This window comes from Balaenoptera borealis, assembly GCF_965194805.1.
Source record: "Balaenoptera borealis genome assembly, chromosome: 7".
Taxonomy (NCBI): Eukaryota; Metazoa; Chordata; class Mammalia; order Artiodactyla; family Balaenopteridae; genus Balaenoptera; species Balaenoptera borealis.
This window is the reverse complement of record NC_138864.1, coordinates 89,196,692-89,216,320: the sequence shown is the minus strand read 5'-3', so window position 1 is coordinate 89,216,320 and position 19,629 is coordinate 89,196,692. Positions and strand designations below refer to the sequence as shown.

Sequence of the window (19,629 nt, the reverse complement as noted above, 5' to 3'; positions counted from 1 at the left end):
AAATAGATTTTTAGAATATGTAATATTGTTGCCATGGAGACAAAACAGTTTCCTTTCTCATAAGCCCAGGAATACAGGGATACCCAGGACTATTCCCAGGTATACTTCATGCATCAAACAGAAAATCACACACACACACACACACACACACACACACACACATCCCCTGGTCCATATTTTTGACTCTAATAGAGGAGAAGCGGAGAGAGCCAGCTGGCCACCTGTACGTCTGGGTGATCGCCACTGAGCGTGTTTTGTCTGGCTAGCAATAGTAATTGTCCCCTCGCTGTGTTTCCAGCCTCGTGATGGTCAAAATATTTTTTCAGTGCTGAATGTGTTTTCTAGGTCCTGGCTTTCTCTCTCACTATTTTGGGGGGAAATAATCTTGAGCTTTATCATGGTCTAACTCAGGGGTAGCCTCTTCTGACTTTCTGTATGTCTGTGTGTCTTTACAGGACAGATCAAGAAATCCAAACCTATACCATTGCAGTGATCAATGCACTTTTCCTGAAGGCTCCTGATGAGAAGAGGCAGGTAAGTTGCACTTCTTTTGTCTTAAAGACGGTGCCCAGTTGTGCCGGCAACTTTTGGTGCAGAGAGAGCCTTCCCCTTCCCATCCCAGGAACTCCTGTGGGGCTCCTTGCTGCTCAGTGGTTTGCCTGGACAGCCTGGGATCATTCACAGATCCAGTGGGAACTAGGTGGAGATGGGCAAGCCCCTGTCTGATGAGGAAAGTTAGGAGTGTTCCAGCGGTAGAGCCCTTTCATCACATGAAACCCAACATAGAAGCCCAGAACAAAGAGATGAAATAAAGATGAAACTCTGCCTCTGTGGTGGATGCAGAGTTAGAAGCCCCTGTGATCTTCTGTCATTTCATTGGATACTCACTGGGTCCAGGGAGGGATTGTCCCCATTTGCCTGATGAGAAAATGTAGACCCTGAGAGTTGTCATGCTTTCCCCAGGGAGGTGTGAGATGGGAAGGTGAGAAGACAGGACAGGGAAGGTGAAAATTGCTGCAGGGGTTGAGATAACTGTTCATCTGTGAGAGGGGCTCTTTGCTTGGTGATATTTCTGCTTCTGTGTGTGGATGTGGCCAGGAGGACTGAGCAATTCATTTCCCCTCCTCTGTGCAAACAAGAGGAGGGAACCCCTGAAATGGACCTACGTGAAATCTACCCTTTGATATTGGTTCTTCTTCAACTAGGGAAAGGACGATTATAAAGTGGTTGTGGAAGAAGTGGGTTTTTGCATGTCTTAGAATTTGGTTCACGCCTCAGAATCCATTCCTGTTTTTTTTTCCATCAACATAACATACTTGTTACCTTGGTCACAATTTACTTCATTTACAAACTGGATGGAAATATGAGATTTTTCAACCTATAGAAAGTGTACTGGGGAGCTTGATGACAGTTACCAATAAATTGTTTTAGAAGAATTTAGAAAGCTAGCATGCTACTGAACACTGTGTCAAGAATTTTATTTTTTTACTTTATTTTTTCGTTGCCAAGGATTTTAAATCTCAGTGGCTAAATGTGAAGGTTTCTGGTTTGTTTTCCGTTTAGGATTGTTTGCTCATTCCTAGGGGCTATGTTTGCACAATAAGTAGAGTGGCGTTATAGTTTCCTGTGCTTTTGGTTTGGTGTTGGCTGGAGCCAGGAGGTGCCTGTCCTCCCCAAGCCTATGCTCCAGGCTGGATTTTTAAGGGTGGCTTTGCAGATCTTAGGTGGGATCATGGGTAGGGCCGCTCCTTATATATTTATATCTAAATACTGGGCTCATGATAATTCCCATCATCCCAGCAAATTGCCTGGGCATGTTCACAAGCCTGACATGGGCAGCACATACATAAGCCTGACATGGGCATTGAGAAGCTTGACCCTTCTACTGGCCAGGCCACTGATGGCTGTTTGTAGAGTGGGGTCAAGAGCCAGGCCAGAACGCTGATTGGACCTCTTGAGACTGTCTTTTTTCCTGTGGCTGGATTAGAGGAAATGAAAGCTCATGCTCACCCCAAGTGCTACGATTTCACTTGGATCTCTGCATCTAGACACGAGTAAGGTGCATACACCTTGTATCTTTCTGTTACACTAAAACTACTGTTAATCTGTTGAATTGGAATTGAATGACCATGGAAAAGTAGGGAATTAGTTGCCAATCTATGCTGACTCCAGGCCAATGATAACAATGAAAACATAATGGGATACCATTATATTAGGAATACCATTAACATTAGGTTTGGATTCTGCTAATCAAATCTTTTTTTATTTTTGAAAAATTAGGCTCCGTGAGACCGACATGGTACAGTTTGGCTGTATATTGCTATATTAATAATAAATCACAAAGGGTAGTCTAATAACATTAAACCATTTAAGAAAACAATTCAACTAAGAAAGGGTGTATATCAACCAGCAGAAAATCCAAAGTATTATATGACTAATTTAGTCTTTGAAATAAAAATGACGATACTTGTCGATAGAAAATTAACTTGGACTTTATAAACTATGTTGAATTTAAGATGAATCAGTGATTATTGTTGGTCAAGAAAAGGAGTATTTCGATTTTTAATTTTTAAAGTACATTTTAGTGAGTTAAGAGAGAGTTGGCTCAAAATTATTTCGAGTTCATAATGAAGAAAAGTTTATTTGTTATTTTCTGAACATCAGTGGAGGCCTTTAAAGCAGAAGGTCAAGCTAGTTGGTGACATCTTGCTGTATATTATATATTGTTATTGGCTTATGTTTTGAAAGATTGAAAGGTCTGAATTGTTTTGGCAAATAGGAAAATTTCCCAAAGCCTGTCACCAATGATAATATTTGAGGGTTTGCCATGCACCATGCCATGTTCAGTGTCTTATGTCATTTCATTTAATTCTCATATCTATAGAAAGTCTTATTATTTCCATTTTATAAATGAGGAAATTGAGAGTCAAAAGAAGTAGAGAACTTGACCGATTGCTGAGCTGATAAGAGTCCAAGCTAGAATCCCAAACTCATTCTTGCTCTTATTTGCAAACCATCCCACTGAATGCCGGTCAAGGAGACATCACCTGCAGAATGGCCTTGTATTTGCCTGGTAAAGAACTTACTGACACCTGAAAGACATCAAGCCCATTTTCTTACTCCAATCAGATTAAAACATAATTCTAAACACTTATTTACTGGATTTACAGGAATGTCCCTTTTTTTGATTGTTTGTTTGTTTGTCTTTTTAAAGCTTTTGGACATTGGATAAATTCCACTTCAGTCAAAAAATTTTATTTATTTCAACATTTCTTTGCAACTTGGGCTCAAACACATTGGTAGGACTCTATTATCTGGATTTTCTTTATTTTTCAAAATGTTAATGAATTTAGAAGGATTTTTAAATACCTATACCTTATTTCTGCTTTTACTGAAGAAAAATATGACTAAAGTCAGATCTTTTTACTTGGCAGGCAGACCTGGGCGATATTTTTGTTTTGCATTCATTGAGTTGGTCTGCCTGAGAGAGCAGTGAACTTGGGCCTGGGGTATAACTGCATCCTCTGTGGATGGTCCCCTGTCAGCCTCCCTAGGAGGTGGGGGATTGGGTCATGCTTTCCCCTGCCTCCCAGGTATTGGAGACTCTGCCTTTTCCTTCCCAAATAAAGGGAAGGGGTGCTTGTTTTGTGGGAGAGGGGATAGCTATTAGGTGGGCAAGTGGATCCTTTTTCTTACAACTAGTTGCCATTATTTATTCTATGATTTTCATGGCAAAGAAGTTGGTCAGATCCCTTCCAAATTTCTCTACAAATATTTACGGTTTTGATAAGCATTATTTTTAAAAACCCCTTTATAGTTAAAAGATTTGATAGAAAAATCCAAAAATACAGATTCCAAAGGAAGAAATTTTAAAGAAACCTATAATTGCATTCCCAGAGAGGGAACCACTGCAACTACTCACACCTGTGGGACTGTCATGGTCCTACTTCTTGCTTTTTGTGCAAAGATTCTCCTGCAGACATAATTTTTTCACTAGATGTGATCATACTGCATGCACTGTTTTTTGGTTTTTTTTAACTGCTTTTAAAACTAAAGAAGATTTTGTGGACATCTTTCCATGTCAGTATATCTATACAGGCAGACCTCGTTTTACTACGTTTTGCTTTATTGTGCTTTGCAAATACTGTGTTATTTTACACGTTGAAAGTTTGTGGCAACCCTGCATCGACCAAGTCTACTGGCACCATTTTCCGACAGCATTTGCTCACATGGTGTCTCTGGTAATTCTTGCAAAATTTCAAGCCCTCCATCAGCAAAAAGATTATGAGTCTATGAAGGTCTAGATGATGTTATCGTTTTTTAGCAATAAAGTATTTTAAAATTAAGGTATGTACATTGTTTTCTTAGACAAAATGTATTGCATACTTAATAGACTACAGCATAGTGTAAACATAACTTTTATGTGCACTGGGAAACCAAAATATTAGTGTGACTCACTTGATTGTGGTATTTGCTGTATTGTGGTGGTCTGTAACCAAACTTGTAGTACCTCTGAGGTATGCCTGTATCCATAGCCATGTTCATATCTATCTATATACTTTTATATCATCCTAATGGTATAAAATATTCTCCATAGATTTCTCAAGTTCACTCAAACCATTCCTTAATATTGGGCAAAAAAAAAATCCATGGTGTGGACAAGGATTTTTCTGTTTTCTCTCTGATCAAGTTCCTGTTCCTTTAGGAGGGTAGCGGGATGTTTTATGAAACATTCATTGCCTACTCTGTGCCAACCATTGTGCTGTGCTGGGAATGCAAAGATGAAAAGGACAGTCTCTGTGCCCTTGAGAAGACCACACTCTTATGCAGAAGATAAATATTGTAAACAGATCATTATAATAATTACTCTAGTGGATGTTGGAAATATACTGTCCCTTCTAACTTATTTTAAAAATTGTTAAGTCGATAGGCTGACATAGGCACAGAGAATTTTTTTCTTTTCTTTTTGTTTGTGTGTCAATAAAGCAATAATTTCATTTTTATTAAAGAAAAGGAATTATAAAAGAACGTTGGGCCTTTTGTTTTCGTCTGATCCAAGAAGAAAAAAGATGGACCTTTCTGTTTTGATCAGGAAGAAAGCATGGCTTTCTGCGACCCATGGAAGGGCAGTTCCTTCTGGATTGCCATTTAACTTGTTTCCAATGGTGTCCTCATCCTTGCCTTCTTGTTTTCAAGAGGTTGGAAGAGGACTTAGTATTGGATTTTGTTTTTGTTGTCGTTGTTTTTTAAAAATTTTTATTGGAGTATAGTTAATTTACAATGTTGTGTTACTTTCTGCTACACAGCAAAGTGAATCAGTTATATGTATACCTGTATCCACTCTTTTTTTACATTCTTTTCCCATATAGGTCATTACAGAGTATTGAGTAGAGTTTCCTGTGCTATACAGTAGGTCCTTATTAGTTATCTATTTTATATATAGTAGTATAGTATTGGATTTTGACTTTGATAACATCTAGCCCTTTTAGATCACCTTAGCGTATTTGTGTGCTTTTCTCTTCAATGCAGCGGGTCAGCAGGGGTGTTAAAATTAAGCTGTAACGTCTAACAGAGTGCTCTGAATTTCCATTCCTTCTTCTCTCCTGCTGGCTTTCCTTTCTGTGGTGGCGATGGCCGTTAGGTTGGTGTAGAGAGCAGTGTTGACATCCTTGATTGTCCTCTGACTGTAAGTCCCCACGTTCCCTTTGTCAGCACAAAGTGGGCCTTGCACTCCCATTCTGCCCCTGTCCAGCCCTGCCTGTGTGCCCCCTCGTACTTCCTCCCTGTGTTCTGAGTTCTCCTTGCTATCTCCAAGTTTATTTTGACCTTGATCGAATTCATGGTTGTGTTTTTAAATCATAGCTTAGTTTCTTCTCTACTCATTAAGAGTAGTGACACTAAAAATACGCCCCCCCCCCCACCAGAAAACAACATTCAAGTGACTTCCTGAATATGAGCAGTATTTTTCCTTTGGGATGTTTGTACCAAGATTATGTTCCACTATTTCATTTCCCCTTAGTATCTGTTTGACAATATTCAGAAAGGGCATCTGTGAATCATTTCATTTAATAAAATCACCTGCAAATCCTCTATGCCAGTCAGGTAGGCCAAAGCACAAAGCACAGCCTGCAGAATTGAGGCCCAGGAATGCTGAGTGTGGCCCCTAGGGCTTTGCATCTGCCCAGATGTTTGTCCTTTGCTAAAACTTCACTCAGTTCATTTGCATAGACTATTAAGCCCTGGGGTATGTACTACTCACTCTTTGGTTTTGCACAGATTAAGATGAAATGGCTTTTAGAAGTCTTAGACCTTTAAAGTGATGGCTCTCTAGTATTGGAATCTCCTCTGTGCAGGCGTTTTGTTGCCTTGTAGTGAAAGCTCTGCACATATACAGTCTAATAAAAGCTGATGAGCCATTCCAGTGGGGAGCCATCGCTTTCATTTGGAGTGTTTGATTTTTATTCAGCACTTACCTTTTCGTGGAAGGAAGAAATTCCCAAGAAAACAAAGAAAAAAAAAAAGAAATTTGCAGGTGCCAGATTTCCTTCCTTTGCTGTTGGCTACTGCTTTGTTATCTAAACAACATTCAAAAAGTAATTCGAATACTACTGTCCACTTGAGTCCTTTCTTTGGTAAGAAATACTGCTGATATCCAGTTTTGAAGCACGCCCCAGGATAAAGTCATCTGGGGCTATGTGGAAATGTATCTTTCTAACCAAAGCTTTTCTGTCCGTGTGTTTTTCTTCCACAGGAGATGGCAAATATTTTGGCTCAGAAGCAACTGCGTTCCATCATCTTAACAGTGAGTACCTATGTGCTGTGACCACCTTGTTGGGAAGGAATGGTCTGGTGTATTTATTCATCTCCTCTTTTGGCTTGGTTTTGTGATTTGTTCTGTGACTTGCTTCTGTGGTGAAGCAGTAGTAACTAGAAAGGAGGAAAAAGTGTGCTTTTGGAAATGGAATAAAAAAAGCTTTCCCACAGGAATGGCCTCATGATTGGAGGGAGAGCATCTCTGGAACTGCTCTAGAGAGAAACGCATTCTGGCAGGAAGGGTTGGAAATCTCTCTCGGTGGGGCAGGTTTATTATACTCACTGTAGCTTTAGCTTTGCGTTTAAGGAAATCAGAGGCTCCCTGACTTTAAAAATTCCACCAGTATGAGCTTATACTATTTTTAGTGAGGAAACTAGCTGGAAACATATCAGACTCTCAGAGAAGTCCTAAAATTTCGACCATCATTTTCCTGGGCTCCTTTCCTAGAGAAAGGCAGGAAAGACAGACATGAAACCCATTCATTAACTGTGATGCGAAAAAGACCTGAAACCTCAGTGGAAAAGAAGCTCTACATGTTATGTTGTGAATGTTTAGAAATAAATCAAATAGCAAGATTTCCTGAGGCCTTATCTGCTACTTGACTTTTAACCAAAGGCTGAAAGAAGCATGTGTGATTGATTCTTCTGCTTACCAAAAAAAAAGTGCTCATGTAATTCTGAAAAGGAGTTCTGCAAGCTTACAGTTACATACACACACACACACACACACACACACAAACATTCCAATACAATGAGGCCTTTAAAAATTAAAAACCTTATGAGGGCAAAGAAAATAAATATTCTAGAACCCAAAGCCAATAATAATGACTACAATTTGTCATCAAGTTTCATGTTAAACTTCCTGGCTGTTAAGGATAAAGAGAAACCATATGAGTGTAATTTTCACTGTTTGATAAAAGAGGTACCCCAGTTCTTCGGGGGATGACATATTTTGCCCCCTGGAATTGGAATCTGAAACGGGTATTGTTAGAACATTCTAATAGATTCTTGGTCCAAGAATGGCTTTTTAGAAATCACAGAGGGATTCATAATACGGTTATTTTTTATACTGGCTCTCAATAAAGGTGGAAGCAGTGATTTTATTTATTTATTTATTTATTTTTGGCTGCATTGGGTCTTTGTTGCGGTGTGTGGGCTTCTCATTGTGGTGGCTTCTCTTGTTGCGGAGCACAGGCTCTAGGCATGTGGGCTTCAGTAGTTGCAGCACGCGGGCTCAGTAGTTGTGGCTCGCGGGCTCTAGAGCGCAGGCTCAGTAGTTGTGGTGCATGGGCTTTGTTGTTCCATGGCATGTGGGATCTTCCCAGACGAGGGCTCGAACCCATGTCCCCTGCATTGGCAGGCAGATTCTTAACCACTACGCCACCAGAGAAGCCCCCTGAAGCAGTGATTTTTTTTTTTTAAAACATCTTTATTGGAATATAATTGCTTTACAATGAATGGTGTGTTAGTTTAAGCTCTATAACAAAGTGAATCAGTCATACATATACATATGTTTCCACATCTCCTCCCTCCTGCATCTCCCTCCCTCCCACCCTCCCCATCCCACCCCCCCAGGTGGTCACAAAGCACAGAGCTGATCTCCCTGCGCTATGCGGTTGCTTCCCACTAGCTGTCTATTTTACATTTGGTAGTGTATATATGTCCATGCCACTCTCTCACTTTGTCACATCTTACCCTTCCCCCTCCCCATATCCTCAAGTCCATTCTCTAGTAGGTCTGTGTCTTTATTCCCATCCTGCCACTAGGTTCTTCATGACCTTTTTTTTTTTTATCCCTTAGATTCCATATATATATGTTAGCATACTGTATTTGTTTTTCTCTTTCTGACTTACTTCACTCTGTATGACAGACTCTAACTCCATCCACCTCACTACAAATAACTCCATTTCATTTCTTTTTATGGCTGAGTAATATTCCATTGTATATATGTGCCACATCTTCTTTATCCATTCATCCGATGATGGACACTTAGGTTGCTTCCATGTTCTGGCTACTGTAAATAGAGCTGCAATGAACATTGTGGTACATGACTCTTTTTGAGTTATGGTTTTCTCAGGGTATATGCCCAGTAGTGGGATTGCTGGGTCGTATGGTAGTTCTATTTTTAGTTTTTTAAGGAACCTCCATACTGTTCTCCATAGTGGCTGTATCAATTTACATTCCCACCAACAGTGCAAGAGTGTTCCCTTTTCTCCACACCCTCTTCAGCATTTATTGTTTCTAGATTTTTTGATGATGGCCATTCTGACCGGTGTGAGATGATATCTCATTGTAGTTTTGATTTGCATTTCTCTAATGATTAATGATGTTGAGCATTCTTTCATGTGTTTGTTGGCAATCTGTATATCTTCTTTGGAGAAATGTCTATTTAGGTTTTCTGCCCATTTTTGGATTGGGTTGTTTGTTTTTTTGTTATTGAGCTGCATGAGCTGCTTCTAAATCTTGGAGATTAATCCTTTGTCAGTTGCTTCATTTGCAAATATTTTCTCCCATTCTGAGGGTTGTCTTTTGGTCTTGTTTATGGTTTCCTTTGCTGTGCAAAAGCTTTGAAGTTTCATTAGGTCCCATTTGTTTATTTGTGTTTTTATTTCCATTTCTCTAGGAGCTGGGTCAAAAAGGATCTTGCTGTGATTTATGTCATACAGTGTTCTGCCTATGTTTTCCTCTAAGAGTTTGATAGTGTCTGGCCTTACGTTTAGGTCTTTAATCCATTTTGAGTTTATTTTTGTGTATGGTGTTAGGGAGTGTTCTAATTTCATACTTTTACACGTACCTGTCCAGTTTTCCCAGCACCACTTATTGAAGAGGCTGTCTTTTCTCCACTGTATATGCTTGCCTCCTTTATCAAAGATAAGGTGACCATATGTGCGTGGGTTTATCTCTGGGCTTTCTATCCTGTTCCATTGATCTATGTTTCTGTTTTTGTGCCAGTACCATGCTGTCTTGATTACTGAAGCTTTGTAGTATAGTCTGAAGTCAGGGAGCCTGATTCCTCCAGCTCCATTTTTCGTTCTCAAGATTGTGAAGCAATGATTTTAAAGCATAGTGCAGTGAAGGTGTTTGTGCAGGGGAAGAGAGTGGGGAGATGAAGGAGTAGAAACTTGGAATTAAGGTCTTAGCCTGTTGTTGGTATCGCCTTGGTAAGGCAGTTGGAGTTAGAATACCCAGAGATGGGGTGGGTGGAATGACTGTAACCATCATGTCTCAAAGATCAGTTTGTTTCAGTGGGACTTTTTATATGAGATTTTGATGGCTGGAAGTTCAAGGTTGGTATTCTCTGGCAATAACTTGGAGTGCAGATACTTTTGAGTTGCTAATAAAATAGATACCCATATGCTCTAGTACCCATACACTTTGGATACTCAACATATACTATGAATTAACATTCTATTGGGAAGATTGGAAGATATGAAGTTTGATTCTCCCCCCATCCCATTGCCTGGCTTCCCACCCCCCAACCTCCATAATTTTGGTTCAGCCACTTCCTTCTATTCCTCATTCTTCACCCCACCCCTCCTTCTTCAATTGCTTATTTTGACATGGTGCTCAGAGCCGGCTGAGGAGTCCAGGTGCACGTCAGGTTGGGGGGCACCCAGAGAAAGTTCTTTGAGACAGCAAGATGTGGTTGGGTCTGGCATGTTCAAAATAACTCATTTGAATGGGTGTTTCACCACTTTGACTGGTTGGTTGGCAGTTTTAAGGCACAACGGTGGTCTCTGACAAATCAGATGTATATTAGACCCAAATGCTGCATCCCATTTCAACCCCAACCCTGGTGTGGGCGAAGGCCCCCATATCTGTCTCCTGCCACTCCTTTTATATTTGTTCCATTTTGGTTCTGTTTCAAAGGGGAAGGGTCATTTTTTTAAAAAAAATTTCATTGTTAACAGGTGAGTAAAAAGTAATATACATAAATTCACTCACTGCATTGTGGTGACAGTAGTTACTGTACAGTTTCCACAGTGAATTAACTACAAACCTGATAGGTACTTTGCTTTTGTGTGATGCTTCTAAAACTTTTCCCCGTTGAGAAGTGGGATCACTTGTCAGTGACAGTTGCAGGGTTAAGATGATGGCAAAATTGCTTACAATACATATGCACCATTTATTTCTCTACTGCAGGCAAGCAATGCTTCTGTTGTAGAAATCCACAGTTTTTCTCAAGGTGCTCTCATTTCAGGCACACCTTCTCTTGATTTATATGGATGTAATCACCACCGAATTTTCACTTCCTTCCCCACCTCCACTCTTCACTGCACACAGTAGGTCTTTTCTCCACTTCTGGCCTAAAGATCAGGAACCTTACTGGGCCCTGAGATGTAAAGGAATGCTCCAGGGTCACCTGTGTGCTCGTCTTTCTCCTGAAGGGCGGTTCCACCCACTTACATCCCCCTTGCTTCCAAATAAGGACTTCTGAGGTTCTGCTTGGCATCATGATGGGGGGTAACTTAGGTTATTTGCTTTTTCTTTCTTCCTTTGTTTAAAAAAATTTCACTTGTGAACCATCTCCCTAGCATGTCATCCGAGCTCAGCGGGCCATCAACAATGAAATGGCACACCAGCTGTACGTGCTGCAGGTGCTAACCTTTAACCTTTTGGAAGACAGGATGATGACCAAGATGGATCCCCAGGACCAGGTGAGTGCTCGTTAGACAACGGTAAAAGCACATGTGGGAAAGAGTGTCATTAAAAGTCTTTTCTTGGGCTACTTGGAAACCAGGAGGTTTTAGGTGATGATAATATTATTTTATTATCATCTCAGGACTTAGGGGAATGGATTTAAAATTTAGGTGAATCTAGGATCAGAGAATAAAATAAATGAATTATTTCATTATGCGTCAAACACACGCATATTCTTTCTTTATTGGGTAAGAAAGCTTGACGTCACATGGCTGCAAACGTTGGCCCTTAGCCCCAATACCTTCAACGGCGATAGCTTTGGAGTCAAGTTCCCAGAACACATAGCCACTTGGTAGCTCTGTGTGAGATTGATTCTGCAGGCTGAAGGAGTAATTTCCATTCTCCAGTGATCAGTGCCACGGGTGGAGGTCCCAGGTTACATCTGATTTCTGGGCTTACATCTTTGTCAGTTTTCTCTTTGCTATAATTCTCTCTAGGTCTCTGGTTGTTGTGCATGAAAAGTTAAGTCTCGATCCAAAGCGCTTTGGGGAAACTTTACTATGTGAGGATGGAGTGAGAGGAAACAGCTGGGAGCCCTGCTGTAGCACATTTTCAACTTAAATAGCGCTGCAGCTTTGGAAAGGAAAACACTCATTATTGGCACGTGAGGGTCTGATCTCTAGCAGATGTGGATGCACATGCAAAGTGTGTAACCACCGCAGCACTTCATTCATGGCGTGAGGCCATGAGATTAGGAATGATGGAGAGGTTTCGAGCAGCTGTCTAACATGCCCCACGCTTTTGGCAAGACCAAGTGCGATCACCCAGAGAGATGCGACAGTCTTACTACTTCTAGTACGAAACGCAATGTGTCTTAAGGTGAAACAGCCCTCCCTGCTTGGAAACCGCCTCCTTTTATCTAAAAGATATATTTTTTCTTATTGTGGTTAAATATGCCTCACAGAAAATTTACCATTTTAACCATTTTTAAGGTTTGTTTCTATGAAGTCACTTCTCAGTGGAGTTAGGGATCCCTTGTCACTTACATATTGTTCATAAACCTTACGTGCCTCTTGCTTTATTTCTGACAGTACAGGACTCCCAGGTCCTCTAATTTTTTTTTTTTTTTTTTCCCAATCACAAGCCTTCCATCATATTTGGGGCTCTCATTTAGAACTTCACGAGGCAATTGATATCAGTGCTCCAAGTGGCTTGGCTGTGAGGGTAATTGTGGAATAAAGCCAGGGCCTACCAGCAGGGAGAGTGGCAGGAGGAAAAGAAGTATACAGAGCTGTAACTTAGGACATTGGTTGCCTTTTATCTGTTTTTCCTTTGCCTGTATGCAGTGATTCATTTAGACCCTGGGGAACGAGGGAGTAGATGTAACGGCACACAGTGAAGGCAGCTCTCTCTCGCCCTCCCATTTTTTCTCCCTAACCCCTTCAGGCTCAGCGGGACATCATATTTGAACTTCGAAGAATTGCTTTTGATGCAGAGTCTGAACCAAATAACAGCAGCGGCAGCATGGAGAAGCGCAAGTCCATGTACACCCGGGATTATAAAAAACTTGGCTTCATTGTAAGTAAGCCATCTCCAGTAAGCTCTCCTTCCAGCATCCTGGGGCCTGACCTCAGCCACATAACTGATGTCTCCTCCAAGCGTGTGGTCCTCTTGTGCCTTACAGAATAGTTTCCACATTTTCCAGATGTTTAGCTGGTTTAAACAAGATCACATGAAAATCTCTTCTGGCTGCAGTGAAATGGAATAACTTGCACAAGTGTGACTAATACTGAGTTTGTTTATTCAGTTCTGATTAAGTGTAACCAAGAGTAGTTAGCCCGGAAAGCATCTAGACTTCATTAAATCTACTTCACAAGAGGCTTAAGGTTCTATTTGAATTAAATGGGTGATGGCAACTGTGGGATGGATCTTATTATTGGGCTAGTGATTGGATTATTCACCTACATCGATTTCATATCAAAATCAAATTGAGTCTCCTGAAATTTAATCACGATCTGATTTATGCAATTTATATTTTCCTAAAAGTTTTGTCTTGCTGTGGATGCTGATAAGATATCTCCTAGATTTTCTTTTTATTCAGTTTGCAAATCAGAACACAGCTTGTCCTGAATATAAACTGTTGTTTTTGTTTCTACTGCTGGTTTTTCTAGCTTTTATCACCATCACATTTCTATATGACCTTTGGCTAATGAATCGCAAATTCTGCAGGTGTAAACTTGGGTTTCTTTTTTACCTCCTTCATAAGCATCATAAATGAGATTTCTGGCTTCAGTGATTAGAAATCACCAGGCATTATTTTTTTATTTTTATTTTTTCACACACACACATTGTATTTTATTTTTACAAGAGATAAATAAACTGGCACCAAGCATTGTAAATGGATGACCACAACAAAAGCAACAATGATTGCAATTACCAAACACGAAACACACTCATATTGACATTCAGTCCAGTAATCCTCCACTGTAACAGCTCCTTTACTTTGCAGTGAAAATTGATTTGTATATTTTTTGCCTCTGAGTCCTTGTGGGATTTTTTTTTTTTTAATGCAAACAGAAAGTCACAAAAATTATAATCATCCTCATCGGTTCACGCAGTCCCATGTGATTAATGTTTTTTTATCTTGATCTTTTGTTAGCACTTTTATGAATTCATCAGTTTTCCATTAGAGTTCTGAAAATGCTTCTTCATTCAGTTCAACAGTATAGTCAGTTACCAGAAACCTGTACTTGTCAGAGTCTTTTCCATGAATCCCTTGAAGATGAAAATCTTTTATAGCAACATTTTTGCAAAAGCATCAGAGTACACCCAGAACTGTCTGTAAATGACAAAAGACTTAAAAATGACCACGGTTAAAGATTTGATGAAAGTTCATAATAATACAATTGACAAGGAAATTTAGTTATTTCTGAGATATACATTTAAAGTAATGACTAGAATTATGACTTATAACATTATACCAGAACATATAAGATTTTTAGAAATTTCATGTAATGTCTGAAACATTTTTATTAACATATTTCCATACAAATAACCCAAAGAATGTTTAGTATTAGTTGTTTTTGTTTGTTTGTTTTTTTATACTGCAGGTTCTTATTAGTCATCAATTTTATACACATCAGTGTATACATGTCAATCCCAATCACCCAATTCAGCACACAACCATCCCCACCCCACCGCGGTTTTTCCCCCTTGGTGTCCATACGTTTGTTCTCTACATCTGTGTCTCAACTTCTGCCCTGCAAACCGGTTCATCTGTACCATTTTTCTAGGTTCCACATACATGCGTTAATATACAATATTTGTTTTTCTCTTTCTGACTTACTTCACTCTGTGTGACAGTCTCTAGATCCAGCCACGTCTCAACAAATGACTCAATTTCGTTCCTTTTTATGGCTGAGTAATATTCCATTGTATATATGTACCACATCTTCTTTTTCCATTTGTCTGTCGATGGACATTTAGGTTGCTACCATGACCTGGCTATTGTAAATAGTGCTGCAATGAACATTGGGGTGCATGTGTCTTTTTGAATGATGGTTTTCTCTGGTATATGCCCAGTAGTGGGATTGCTGGGTCATATGGTAATTCTATTTTTAGTTTTTTAAGGAACTTCCATACTGTTCTCCATAGTGGCTGTATCAATTTACATTCCCACCAACAGTGCAAGAGGGTTCCGTTTTCTCCACACTCTCTCCAGCATTTGTTCTTTGTAGATTTTCTGATGATGCCCATTCTAACTGGTGTGAGGTGATACCTCACTGTAGTTTTGATTTGCATTTCTCTAATAATAAGTGATGTTGAGCAGCTTTTCATGTGCTTCTTGGCCATCTGTATGTCTTCTTTGGAGAAATGTATATTTAGGTCTTCTGCCCATTTTTGGATTGGGTTGTTTGTTTCTTTAATATTGAGCTGCATGAGCTGTTTATATATTTTGGAAATTAATCCTTTGTCCGTTGATTCGTTTGCAAATATTTTCTCCCATTCTGAGGGTTGTCTTTTCGTCTTGTTTATGGTTTCCTTTGCTGTGCAAAAGCTTTGAAGTTTCATTAGGTCCCATTTGTTTATTTTTGTTTTTATTCCATTACTCTAGGAGATGGATCAAAAAAGATCTTGCTGTGATATATGTCAAAGAGTGTTCTTCCTATGTTTTCCTCTAAGAGTTTTATAGTGTCTGGTCTTACATTTAGGTCTCAAATCTATTTTGAGTTTATTTTTGTGTATGGTGTTAGGGAGTGTTCTAATTTCATTCTTTTACATGTAGCTGTCCAGTTTTCCCAGCACCACTTATTGAAGAGACTGTCTTTTCTCCATTGTATATCTTTGCCTCCTTTGTCATAGATTAGTTGACCATAGGTACGTGGGTTTATCTCTGGGCTTTCTATCATGTTCCATTGATCTATGTTTCTGTTTTTGTGCCAATACCATATTGTCTTGATTGCTGTAGCTTTGTAGTATAGTCTGAAGTCAGGGAGTCTGATTCCTCCAGCTCTGTTTTTTTCCCTCAAGACTGCTTTGGCTATTTGGGGTCTTTTGTGTCTCCATACAAATTTTAAGATGATTTGATCTAGTTCCGTAAAAAATGTCATTGGTAATTTGATAGGGATTGCATTGAATCTGTAGATTGCTTTGGGTAGTATAGTCATTTTCACAATATTGATTCTTCCAATCCAAGAACGTGGTATATCTCTCCATCTGTTGGTATCATCTTTAATTTCTTTCATCAGTGTCTTATAGTTTTCTGCATACAGGTCTTTTGTCTCCCTAGGTAGGTTTATTCCTAGGTATTTTATTCTTTTTGTTGCAATGGTAAATGGGAGTGTTTTGATAACTTTCTTTCAGATTTTTCATCATTAGTGTATAGGAATGCCAGAGATTTCTGTGCATTAATTTTGTATCCTGCTACTTTACCAAATTCATTCATTAGCTCTAGTAGTTTTCTGGTGGCATTTTTAGGATTCTCTATTTATAGTATCATGTCATCTGCTAACAGTGACAATTTTACTTTTTCTTTTCCAATTTGTATTCCTTTTATTTCTTTCTCTTCTCTGATTGCCATGGCCAGGACTTCCAAAACTATGTTGAATAATAGTGGTGAGAGTGGACATCCTTGTCTTGTTCCTGATCTTAGAGGAAATGCTTTCAGTTTTTCACCATTGAGAATGATGTTTGCTGTGGGTTTGTCATATATTGCCTTTATTATGTTGAGGTAGGTTCCCTCTATGCCCACTTTCTGGAGAGTTTTAATCATAAATGGGTGTTGAATTTTGTCAAAAGCTTTTTCTGCATCTATTGAGATGATCATATGGTTTTCATTCTTCAATTTGTTAATATGGTGTATCACAGTGATTGATTTGCGTGTATTGAAGAATCCTTGCATCCCTGGGATAAATCCCACTTGGTCATGGTGTATGATCCTTTTAATGTGTTGTTGGATTCTGTTTGCTAGTATTTTGTTGAGGATTTTTGCATCTATATTCATCAGTGATATTGGTCTGTAATTTTCTTTTTTTGTAGTATCTTTGTCTGGTTTTGGTATCAGGGTGATGGTGGCCTCATAGAATGAGTTTGGGAGTGTTCCTTCCTCTGTAATTTTTTGGAAGAGTTTGAGAAGGATGGGTGTTAGCTCTTCTCTAAATGTTTGATAGAATTCACCTGTGAAGCCATCTGGTGCTGGACTTTTGTTTGTTGGAAGATTTTTAATCACAGTTTCAATTTCATTACTTGTGATTGGTCTGTTCATATTTTTGGTTTCTTTCTGGTTCAGTCTTGGAAGGCTATACCTTTCTAAGAATTTGTCCATTTCTTCCAGGTGGTCCATTTTATTGGCACAGAGTTGCTTGTAATAGTCTCTTAGGATGCTTTGTATTTCTGCGGTGTCTGTTGTAACTTCTCCTTTTTCATTTCCAACTTTATTGATTTGAGTCCTCTCCTTCTTTTTCTTGATGAGTCTGGCTAATGGTTTATCCATTTTGTTTATCTTCTCAAAGAACCAGCTTTTATTTTTATTGATCTTTGCTATTGTTTTCTTTGTTTCTATTTCATTTATTTTTGCTCTGATCTTTATGATTTCTTTCCTTCTGCTAACTTTGGGTTTTGTTTGTTCTTCTTTCTCTAGTTCCTTTAGGTGTAAGGTTAGATTGTTTAGTTGAGATTTTTTTTGTTTCCTGAGGTAGGCTTGTATAGCTTTAAACTTCCCTCTTAGAACTGCTTTTGCTGCGTCCCATAGGTTTTGAATCGTTGTGTTTTCATTGTCATTTGTCTCTAGGTATTTTTTGATTTCCTCTTTGATTTCTTCAGTGATCTCTTGGTTATTTAGTAACATATTGTTTAGCCTCCATGTGTTTGTGTTTTTTACGTTTTTTTCCCTGTAATTCATTTCTAATCTCATAGCATTGTGGTCAGAAGAGATGCTTGATTTGATTTCAATTTTCTTAAATTTACTGAGGCTTGATTTGTGACCCAAGATGTGATCTATCCTGGAGAATGTTCCGTGCGCACTTAAGAAGAAAGTGTAATCTGCTGTTTTTGGATGGAATGTCCTATAAATATCGATTAAATCTATCTGGTCTATTGTGTCATTTAAAGCTTGTGTTTCCTTATTTATTTTCATTTTGGATGATCTGTCCATTGGTGTAAGTGAGGTGTTAAAGTCCCCCACTATTATTGTGTTACTGTCGATTTCCTCTTTTATAGCTGTTAGCAGTTGCCTTATGTATTGAGGTGCTCCTATGTTGGGTGCATATATATTTATAATTGTTATATCTTCTTCTTGGATTGATCCCTTGATCATTATGTAGTGTCCTTCCTTGTTTCTTGTAACGTTCTTTATTTTAAAGTCTACTTTATCTGATATGAGTATAGCTACTCCAGCTTTCTTTTGATTTCCATTTGCATGGAATATCTTTTTCCATCCCCTCACTTTCAGTCTGTATGTGTCCCTAGGTCTGAAGTGGATCTCTGGTAGACAGCATTTATATGGGTCTTGTTTTTGTATCCATTCAGCAAACCTGTGTCTTTTGGTTGGAGCATTTAATCCATTCACGTTTAAGGTAATTATCGATATGTATGTTCCTATGACCATTTTCTTAATTGTTTTGCGTTTGTTTGTGTAGGTCCTTTTCTTCTCTTGTGTTTCCCACTTAGAGAAGTTCCTTTAGCGTTTGTTGTAGAGCTGATTTGGTGGTGCTGAATTCTCTTAGCTTTTGCTTGTCTGTAAAGCTTTTGATTTGTCCATCAAATCTGAATGAGATCCTTGCCAGGTAGAGTAATGTTGGTTGTAGGTTCTTCCCTTTCATCACTTTAAGTATATCATGCCACTCCCTTCTGGCTTGTAGAGTTTCTGCTGAGAAATCAGCTGTTAACCTTATGGGAATTCCCTTGTATGTTATGTTTCATTTTTCCCTTGCTGCTTTCAGTAATTTTTTTTGTCTTTAAGTTTTGCCAATTTGATTACTATGTGTCTCGGCGTGTTTCTCCTTGGGTTTATCCTGAATGGGACTCGCTGCGCTTCCTGGACTTGGGTGGCTATTTCCTTTCCCATGTTAGGGAAGTTTTTGACTATAATCTCTTCAAATATTTTCTCGGGTCCTTTCTCTCTCTCTTCTCCTTCTGGGACCCCTATAATGCGAATGTTGTTGCATTTAATGTTGTCCCAGAGGTCTCTTAGGCTGTCTTCGTTTCTTTTCATTCTTTTTTCTTTAGTCTGTTCCACAGCAGTGAATTCTACCATTCTGTCTTCCAGGTCACTTATCCGTTCTTCTGCCTCAGTTATTCTGCTATTGATTCCTTCTAGTGTAGTTTTCATTTCAGTTATTGTATTGTTCATCTCTGTTTGTTTGTTCTTTAATTCTTCTAGGTCTTTGTTAAACGTTTCTTGCATCTTCTTGATCTTTGCCTCCATTCTTTTTCCGAGGTCCTGGATCATCTTCACTATCATTATTCTGAATTCTTTTTCTGGAAGGTTGCCTATCTCCACTTCATTTAGTTGTTTTTCTGGGGTTTTATCTTGTTCCTTCATCTGGTACATAGCCCTCTGCCTTTTCATCTTGTCCGTCTTTCTGTGAATGTGGTTTTTGTTCCACAGGCTGCAGGATTGTAGTTCTTCTTGCTTCTGCTGTTTGCCCTCTGGTGGATGATGCTATCTAAGAGGCT

At 39.0% G+C, this 19,629-nt stretch overlaps 1 protein-coding gene across 10 annotated transcripts in view; it reads left to right on the top strand.

Annotated features, from left to right (window-relative positions):
* Positions 1–19,629, top strand: part of ELMO1 (engulfment and cell motility 1) — a 552,023-nt gene that overhangs the window by 200,586 nt on the left and 331,808 nt on the right. For 8 of the 10 annotated variants that reach the window (XM_082399508.1, XM_082399510.1, XM_082399509.1 and 5 more), the window contains 4 exons: positions 456–534; positions 6,752–6,802; positions 11,349–11,471; positions 12,901–13,032. In XM_082399508.1, coding sequence (XP_082255634.1) covers positions 456–534; positions 6,752–6,802; positions 11,349–11,471; positions 12,901–13,032 — 385 coding nt within the window. Of the gene's footprint in view, positions 1–455; positions 535–5,641; positions 5,687–6,751; positions 6,803–11,348; positions 11,472–12,900; positions 13,033–19,629 lie in introns of all 10 variants that reach the window. The other 2 variants (XM_082399507.1, XM_082399513.1) reach the window with 2 other exon arrangements.